Source organism: Apteryx rowi, unplaced genomic scaffold (assembly GCF_003343035.1).
Source record: "Apteryx rowi isolate R43461 unplaced genomic scaffold, aptRow1 scaffold_75, whole genome shotgun sequence".
NCBI lineage: Eukaryota > Metazoa > Chordata > Aves > Apterygiformes > Apterygidae > Apteryx > Apteryx rowi.
In genome coordinates this window covers 1,883,790-1,892,695 of record NW_020451038.1, presented here as the reverse complement: position 1 = coordinate 1,892,695, position 8,906 = coordinate 1,883,790, and the positions used below count along the sequence as shown (strand labels likewise).

Sequence of the window (8,906 nt, the reverse complement as noted above, 5' to 3'; positions counted from 1 at the left end):
CGGGACGGGCGCCCCGGGCGCGGGTGGGTGCCTGCGTGGGCATGTGCCCCCCCGGCGCGGGTGGGTGCCAAATGCACGTGGACCCGCGGCTCGGTGCGGGGCGCCCACGGCACCCGCTCCCGTCGGTTGCTGCCCTCGGTGCCCCGTGGGGACGGGCTGCTGCTGCTTCGCCGCTTGCCCCGCTCAGTCCCAGCCTCGCTCCGGGCACCCGATGCCCCCGGCCCGGGCTGCCACCCCGGCGCGGGGCTGCCGGCAGCGAGGTCTGTCCCCCGAGCGGTTCGGGGGGACACCGGAGCCCGGCACGGTTCCACAGGGCACCGCTGCTAGCGGCTGCTCAGCAGGAGCTGCTGCCCCGGCACCCAGCTCCCGGGGCACTTGGGGCACGGGACGGCCGTGCTCGGGGCGACACTGCAGGGTGCAAAGCGGCGGGGGCTGGCCGGGCTCGGGCTGGTCTGGCTTTGCCCCGCTCGGGCTGCTCGTGCGTCTGGCAGCAGGGCCGGGAGCGGCCGGGCGAGCGTTCGCGGGCCGGGGGCGCGGGGGGGGTGTTGCTCCCTGCCTCCGGCCCCTGGCGGGGTCTGCAGGGCCGGCGGGTGGCTGCTGGGTGAATCTGCCGGTGCTTAAAAATAGCCCCGCAGAGAACCGCTGGCCTCGCTGCCCGGGGCTGGGGAAGGTCCTGCCTGCAGGTGCCGGGGGGCCGGGGAGCCTGGGCCAGCGCAAGCAGCTTCCCTCCTGTCCCTCGCGTCCCCGGCAGGGTCCCGGCAGAGCCCTGTTGCCGGCGCCCCGCAGCGCCCTGCACTTTGCACCGCTCGGTGTCCCCGGGGCGTCTCTGCCCCCACGCTGAGCGGCTCTGGCGTCCCCCTACCTGCAAACTCTGGCCCCTGCCGGCGCCGTGGCCATGGCCGGACCACGTCTCCCCGGGGAGGTGACAGATGTGGATCCAGCTGTGCCAGAGGGCCCCTGCCCTGCCCTGCTGGGTGCCCGGCTCAGCACCCTGCGCTGGGGGCTGCTGTGCCCCCTCCCTGCAGCTGCTCCCTCTCTCCCTGCCAGCTCCCTGCGGTGGCAAAGCCACGGTGGCACCCATGCAAACCCTGTGGGCTCCCATCCTGGCCGCTGGTGCCAGTGGGGACCTGGCGTCTCAGGGCAGGGGGGTCCAGGGAGCCAAGGGCCCGGTCTTGGCCAGCTGGGGTGAGCCCTGTCCCAGGCTGCCGGCAGAGCCCTCCGGGGCTCCCCTCTGCACCCTGACCCTGCCGTGCCCGGGATGGGGGAGCTGGACAGACCATGGCCAAGTCCGGCAGCCTCCACGCTGCCCCAGCCCAGCCTCCGCGGCAGCCCCGGGGCGCAGGAAGGGTCCCGCTACTTCCCAGTGTCAAAGCATGCAAACTGCAGCGATCAAAGTGCTCTGGATGCTGCTGTTTCGGGGCCGCGGGGCGCAGAGCGGTGCAGGCTGCCCCAACCCTGCTAAGTGTCTGCTTTCTTCCCACTTCTGCGCCTCTCCCGGCCTCCCCATTAGCGGTGTTCCTGCTGCCGGGGTGTGCCGGGTGCTCAGCCATTACCGACTGCGCCGGGGAAAATTTCATCCTCTAAATGGGTTCTCTGTCATGTTCAATCACCGTCAGAGCTRGAGCCGCTGCTCCCGGCGGTCCTGCCGAGCCTGCCTCCGCCCAGCCCGCCCTGCGGGCACCGCCGAGCCCCGCTGGCGTGAGGGTGCACAGCCCCCCGGGCCACCGCGGCGCCCAGCCCAGCGTTCCCGGGCCCAGGCTGTCCCCCGGTGCATGGTGCGGGGCAGGAGCCCTGGGAAGGAGCACCCGGGGCTGTGGTCTTGGCACCGCGAGGCTCTGCACGGCCCGGCTGCTCCCCTGGGCGCAGGGAAACCTCGGCTGCCGCCCTGCCACCGGCCCGGGGGCTCGGCACGGGGCTGAAGGAGCCGTGTCTGGCCGAGGGGACGGCAGGGAAAGATGCGGCAAAACTGAGGGCATCTGAGGAGCTGGCCGTGCCGGCAAGAAGGGGCAGCTGGTCGCTGCCGGGACCGCGTGGGGCTGTGGGGAGAGAGGCCGCGCAGGAGGACGGCATCCGACCGCGGGGCTGAGACCCGCGGCGTCCATTGGGCAGCTGATGGGGCGGGCGCCTCTGGCTGGGCTGCGGGAGGCTCACGTCCGGCTCCGTCTCCCCAGGAACCTGCTGGACATGGACACCTTCTCCAAGTCTGACCCAGGTAGGCGGCAGGGGCCATGGGGAGGCCTGGCGGGGCCCGGCACAGCACGGCACGGCACCGCTCGGCTCCTCTCTCCGCAGTGGTGGTCCTGTTCATGCAGGGAGCCGGGAGCAGCGAGTGGAAGGAGGTGAGTGTGGCCCCCTCGCCTGCCCCTGCGCCCCTCCATCCATCCAGCTCACYCCTCTTGCCAGGCCCCGGCCACCCAGGGCGACGTCAGGGACGGTCCCAGCGGCTGGGACGGGCTCCCAGCCCAGCCCGAGTCCCCATCCCTGCGCAGCCCCCGGTTCTCCCCCGCCAGCCTGGGGGCTCCTGGCTAATCCCCGGCTCAAACAAGCCCATATGGCCACCCGCTTCCGCACTAAGGATTCCCCCCCCCCCCGCCGCCAGCGCTAATCCCCGCGCTGGGATTAGCGCTGGGGGCAGCTGCAGCGAGGAGGGACCCCGGTTGGGGGGGGGGGCGCGAGGGTCGGGGCCGCCCTCACCCCTCTCCCCCCAGTTCGGGCGCACCGAGGTGATCGACAACACCTTGAACCCTGACTTCGTCCGCAAGTTCGTCCTCGATTACTACTTCGAGGAGAAGCAGAACCTCCGCTTCGACGTGTGAGTAGTGGCGCCCGGCCGCGCCAGGCTCAGCGCCGGGGCCGCGGGGGCCGCGGGGCGCTCACGCTCCCGCGCTCTCCTCTCCCCGCCGCCAGCTACAACGTGGACTCCAAGAGCTGCAGCATCTACAAGCAGGTGAGCGCGGGGGCGAGCGGCGCTGGCCGCGGCGCGCAGCCGAGGACGCCCCGAGCCCGGCACCGTGGCCCGCGTGGGTGCGCTGCTGCCGGGGTGCCGGAGGGCGGGGGCGGGCGCCCCGGTGCGGCCCCCGTCCCCCTGCGGGGCTCTGACCCGCTCTTGGCCTCTCCGTGCCACACTGGGACTGGCAGAAGGTAGGTGCCAGCCTCGCACCAGCCCCTGCGCCTCTCCGGGGAGCCGGGCCCTCCTGGGGGGCGCAGGATGGGCCGGGGTCGTCCTGGGGGTGCAGGACGGGTCCAGAGCATGTGAGGTGGCTTTGGGGGCATGGGGTGGCCCTGGGGATGCAGGGTGTGTTTGGGGGTGCAGGCTGTGTCCTGGGCTCGTGGGGTGGCTTTGGGGGAGGTGCAGGATGGCCCAGGGCACATGGGGTGGSCCTGGGGACACAGGGTGGGTCCAGGGGTGTGGGGTGATCCTGGGGGTGCGGGATGGGTTCAGGACACGTGGAGCAGCTCTAGGGGTGCAAGATGGGTCCAGGATGGTCCATGGTATGTGGTGTGGCCTAGGGGGCATGGAGTGGCCATGTGGGTGCAGGGTGGGTTCAGGGATGTGGGGTGGTCCTTGGGGGGGGTGCCAGATGGGTCCAGAGCACATGGGATGGTCCTGGAGGTGCAGGATGGGTTGAGGGGTGTGGGATGGTCCTTGGGGGATGCCAGATAGGTCCAGGGCACATGGGGTGGCCCTGGGGGTGCAGGACAGGTCTTGGGCTACAAGGTGGCTCTTGGGCCATGGGGTGGGTTCGGGGCACTTGGGGTGGCTCTGGGGACACGGGGCAGCCCTGAGGCAGGGCAGGGGGGCAGAGCAGCCCCAGAGGGTCGCACGGGGACGGCGAGGGCGTGGGGCGGGTGCCAGGAGGCCGGCGGGGCCGGATGCCCGCTCCTCACGGCGCCTGCTCGCGGCGCAGGACTTCCTGGGGCAGGCGTTCGTGGCACTGGGCGAGGTGATCGGGTCCCAGCGGGGCCGCCTGGAGCGAGCCCTCACGTGAGTGACGCCCCCGCCGTCCCGCCTGGAGGGCTCCCGCGGGTTGGGACCCCGTCGCGCGTGCAGCCCCCCCCACCACCTGGCTGGGGACACCCCGGCAGCCACCCCTGCCCCGGGGACGGCCCCGTCCTCGCCGTGCCCGCGCTGAGCCGCCACCACCTCCCGTCCCAGGGGTGTCCCAGGGAAGCGGTGCGGGACCATCCTGCTGCTGGCGGAGGAGCTGAGCAACTGCCGGGTGAGCGCCAGCGCCGCCCYGGGCGCCCGTGGGGACGGCACAGTGGCACCCGTGGGGACGGCATGGTGGCACCCGCGGGGCAGCTGCGCCCGCCGGGGCCGATTGCCGCTGCCCCGGGGGATCGGCCGGGCCAGGTGCCCGCAGGCACCGCGCCAGCCCCAGCCTGGGGTGCGCAGCCGGCCCCCGGTGACAGCCCCCATCCCCAGGACATCGTCACGATGCAGCTGTGCGCCAACAAGCTGGACAAGAAGGACTTCTTCGGCAAATCGGACCCCTTCCTCGTCTTCTACCGCAGCAACGAGGACGGCACGTGAGCGCGGGGCCCGGGCACTGCCGGGGCTGGGCACAGTGCTGCAGCCCGGCCCGGCACACGCCCTGATGCCCCGTCCCGTCCCGTCCCGTCCCGTCCCCGCAGCTTCACCATCTGCCACAAGACGGAGGTGGTGAAGAACACGCTCAACCCCGTGTGGCAGCCCTTCACCATCCCCGTGCGAGCCCTCTGCAACGGCGACTAYGACAGGTGGGCAGGGGCGGCCGCGGCGCCGGGGAACGGTGCAAGGGGGCCGCCGTGGGGCCAGGGAACGGTGCAAGGGGGCAGCCGTGGGGCCAGAGCAGGGCACGAGCGTCTCCCTTGCAGGCAGGCCCGGCGCGGCAGGGTGCTCCGAACCGGGTGCTCGCTGGGTTTTTTCCTCTCTTGCAGCCCAAATTACGTAACGGCATCCCTCCCCCCTCCCCACGGGCCCCGCCGTGACCCAAATTTCCCCGCTTGCCTCCTCCCCGAGGAGCCGGGCTCAGCAGGCGGCTGGGGCGGCTGCTGCCGCGCGGAGTCCGGTGGYGTGGGGGGCCGCGGCGGGGCGGGGGGCTCTGGGGGTGCCGCGGGGCCGTCCCAGCCGGCGCCTCCACTTTTCAGGACGGTGAAGATAGACGTGTACGACTGGGACCGCGACGGGAGGTGAGACCAGGCGGGATGCGGCGGCGGGTGCCCGGCYGGCCATGGGGCACCCCGGCCCGCGCCCCACGCCGCGCTCGCCCCCGCAGCCACGACTTCATCGGCGAGTTCGCCACCAGCTACCGGGAGCTCTCGCGAGCCCAGAGCCAGTTCACGGTGTACGAGGTAGGGCCGGGGCGGCGGGGCGCCCGGCGGCGGGGCGAGCGGCGCCCCGCGGCCCTGACCCGCCTGCGCCCGCAGGTGCTCAACCCCAGGAAGAAATGCAAGAAGAAGAAATACGTCAACTCCGGCACCGTGAGTGGGGCCGGGAGCTGCGGGGCGGCCGGCGGGCGCGGGGCCGGCGCTCAGCCCGCTCTGCCCGCAGGTCACGCTGCTCTCCTTCTCCGTGGAGTCCGAGTTCACCTTCGTCGACTACATCCGGGGCGGGTGAGCGGGGCTGGGGTGCCCGCGGGATGGGGCGAGGACGGTGGGGACGGTGCGGGTGCCACCAGGGGGTGATGGCGGGGGGCCGGGGGGCAGCGAGCTGCTGGCGAGCGGCGTGGGGCCCCAGGCTGTTGGGCTCACAACAGCCGTCACTGGAAGATGCCCCGCGCCACGGGGCCAGCAGCATCCCTCGCTCTCCCCCAAGGACACAGCTGAACTTCACCGTCGCCATCGACTTCACGGCCTCCAACGGTGAGCGCGGCCCCGCGGGGCGAGCCGGGTGCCGGGGGCGGCGGGGGCGGCGGGGACGGGTGCCGACACGCTGTGCCGCAGGGATGCCGTCGCAGCCCACCTCGCTGCACTACGCGAGCCCCTACCAGCTGAGCGCCTACGCCCTGGCGCTGAAGGCYGTCGGCGAGATCATCCAGGACTACGACAGCGACAAGCTCTTCCCCGCCTACGGCTTCGGCGCCAAGCTCCCGCCCGACGGCAAGATCTCCCACCAGTTCCCCCTGGTGCGCGGGGGGCAGGGGGGCCCGCACCCCCCCTGCCATGGGGAAGGGCGAGGGGAGAGCACGGACCTCCCTGCTGTGGGGCAGGGGGGGCTCAGACCTTCCCACTGTGGGGTAGGGGGGACCCAGACCTCCACGCCGTGGGGCAGGGCGAGGGGAGAGCATGGACCTCCCTGGTGTGGGATGTGGGGGGGACCCACACCTCCCCGCCGTGGGGCAGGGATGAACCCAGACACCCTGCCGTGGAGCAGGGCTGGCCCTGCGTGGGGCGGGCGCAGCTCCGTGGCCCCACAGCAGCCTGGGCAGGGGGCGCAGGGGGACTCCGGGGCACAGGGCAGCACGTGGGGCACCCACTYGGGGCAGCGAGAGGCTGAGCCGGGACCCACGGCCGCCCCGAGCGCCCGTGCCGTGCCGTGCCGTCCCCGCAGAACAACAACGCGGAGAACCCCAGCTGCGCCGGCATCGACGGCGTCCTCGAGTCCTACCTGCAGAGCCTGCGCACCGTGCAGCTCTACGGGCCCACCAACTTTGCGCCCGTCATCAACCAGGTGGCCGGGTGAGTGCCACACCGGCGCGTGGGGCGTGCGAGTCCCCCATGGGACCGCCCGGTGCCTGGCGGAGGGGAACCCCATCTCTGTCCCCGCAGTGCGGCCGCCCAGGTCACTGACGGCTCCCAGTACCACGTCCTCCTCATCATCACCGACGGCGTCATCTCCGACATGCTGCAGACCAAGGAGGCCATCGTCAGCGTGAGTGCACCGGCTGCCCCGCGCCCCTCGTGCCACGGCCAGGCTGGCGCAAGGGGCCCGTGGCCACGTGCAGTGGCCAGCTCAGATGCCCCATGCGCAGCCCTGCCCAGTGGCAGGGGACGGGCGCAAGGGGCTGCACCGGGGTGACTCCACCGTTGCTCCCCAGGCTTCTGCCCTGCCGATGTCCATCATCATCGTGGGAGTGGGGCCAGCTGAGTTCGAGGGTGAGTCGGGGTGTGCGGGTGCTGGGCGAGCTGTGGTTTGACTCCCAGCCGGGGCAGGGTGGGTGCCGGGGAGGGGACGGGGACGGGGCACAGCGACCGCCTGGGGCACTCAACGGTGCTGTCATCGCCAGCCATGGAGGAGCTGGACGGCGACGAGGTGCGGGTCTCCTCCCGGGGCCGCTACGCCGAGAGGGACATCGTGCAGGTAAGGGCCGGCAGGGCCGGACGCTCACCGTCCCCGTGGCGGCCCGGCTCCCAGCGCCCTCCTCCGTGCCCTCTCTCTCCTCCTGCAGTTCGTGCCGTTTCGGGACTACGTGGACCACTCGGGGAACCAGGTGCTGAGCATGGCCCGCCTGGCCAAGGACGTGCTGGCCGAGATCCCCGAGCAGCTGCTGTCCTACATGAAGACGCGGGACATCAAGCCGCGCAAAGCTGACCCGCAGTAGCGCTGGCTGCGTCACCTGCCCGCAGGGTGCTCCTCCGGCACGGCGTGGGGAGGACACGCGTGACCCTTCCCTCACCTGGGACATGAACCGCCCCGGCCGGGCGCTGAGATGGGGGCACGGAAATGCGGCTGCTGGCGCCGCTCTTCCTCGGACACCAGGCTGGCACCCAGCYGCTGAGCCACCCGCGGCTCTGCCGCCGCAGCCGCTGCGTGTGGGGGGGCACAGCGTGGGGTCTGGCACAGGAGCCCCCCGCTCTGTTGTGGACCCAGACTCGCCCCCTCCTGCTGTGGGGCCTCCTCGCGGGGGGCCTCGTCCCCATCTCCCCGGCCCCAGCACYGAACTGTCTGCCCGTGGCTGCCTGGATGAGGCAGAGGAAGGCCTGGGGTCCCCAGCGGAGGGGCTGGTCCTGCGCACCAGCTCGGCCATCGCAGCTGGGGGCTGGCTGGGGGCAGCCCCCTCCCTTCCTCGCAGCCCCGGCAGAGACGAGACCGGGGCTGAGGCGCTTCGACGTGAGCCAGCTCCTGGGCAGGCCCCCAGCCCGCTCGTTCCCCCGTGCGCTGGGTCGCCCCGCCAGGGCCCACGGCCGGCGTTGGACCCTCACCCCCGCCGCGGGGGGGTCCACAGCCATCTCCTCCCGCCCGCAGCGAGGCCGCGGCACTGCCGGAGGGGTGCACAAGGGCTGCCCCAGGGGAAAGCCCCCCCCCCGGGGAGCCCCTGCCAGCCCCGGGGGGCTCCACCCCGCTCCTGCCTGCGCCCTGCTCCTGCCTGCGCCCCGCGGCTCGGCCAAGCGCCTCCGCCTGCTCCGGAGCCCCCGACCGTCCTGCCCGCCCCGCGCTGCCAGGGGCCTGCCCCACTGCCGGGGGGTCGGGGCTGCCCCCGGCTGTACCAGCATTAACCCTGTAAATAAACCGCTCCAACCGGGACTGCTGCGCTGCCTGGGGGGGCCGCGCCGGGGGCCGGGGCCGCTGCTGGGGCCAGCCCGGGCAGCGGGGAGGGGGGCGCTGCTGGGGCCAGCCCGGGCAGCGGGGAGGGGGGGCTCGGCGGGGCCGGGCAGGGGGCTGTGGAGGTCCTGGGGGCCCGGGGGTGGCGGAGGCCCAGGGGGTCCCGGTGGCGGGGTCGGGGGTCCCGGGCTGCAGAGGCCTCGGGGGTCCCGGAGGCCCCGGTGGTGCGGGGGTCCCGGCAGTCCCGGAGGCCCCAGAGGCCCCGGTGGTGCGGGGGCCCCGGGCTGCAGAGGCCCCGGTAGTCCCGGAGGCCCCAGAGGCCCCGCTGGTGCGGGGTTCCCGGAGGCCCCAGAGGCCCCGCTGGTGCGGGGTTCCCGGAGGCCCCGGTGGTCCCCGAGGTCCCGGCGGCGCCGGCGCTGCGGAGGCCGCGGGGGCGCCGGTG

The 8,906-nt window shown here is 73.7% G+C and overlaps 1 protein-coding gene across 4 annotated transcripts; it reads left to right on the top strand.

The window, feature by feature from the left end:
- The first annotated feature begins 1,751 nt into the window (after positions 1-1,751).
- On the top strand, positions 1,752-8,439 carry CPNE9 (copine family member 9). 4 transcript variants are annotated; one of them, XM_026088001.1, is made up of 20 exons: positions 1,758-2,212; positions 2,293-2,339; positions 2,709-2,812; positions 2,908-2,947; positions 3,139-3,141; positions 3,909-3,985; positions 4,157-4,220; positions 4,427-4,530; positions 4,636-4,740; positions 5,131-5,172; positions 5,259-5,334; positions 5,410-5,463; positions 5,534-5,595; positions 5,798-5,844; positions 5,926-6,107; positions 6,533-6,660; positions 6,751-6,853; positions 7,020-7,077; positions 7,209-7,282; positions 7,371-8,439. In XM_026088001.1, exons 1-20 carry the CDS (start codon positions 2,113-2,115, stop codon positions 7,521-7,523), a joined length of 1,623 nt encoding a protein of 540 aa, XP_025943786.1. In that variant the 5' UTR covers positions 1,758-2,112; the 3' UTR covers positions 7,524-8,439. The 4 variants fall into 4 exon arrangements, with proteins under 4 accessions (XP_025943784.1, XP_025943785.1, XP_025943786.1 ...); XM_026087999.1 differs by having other exon boundaries at positions 1,752-2,212; positions 5,926-6,660; positions 7,371-7,503; XM_026088003.1 differs by lacking the exon at positions 3,139-3,141.
- Positions 8,440-8,906: the final 467 nt, after the last annotated feature.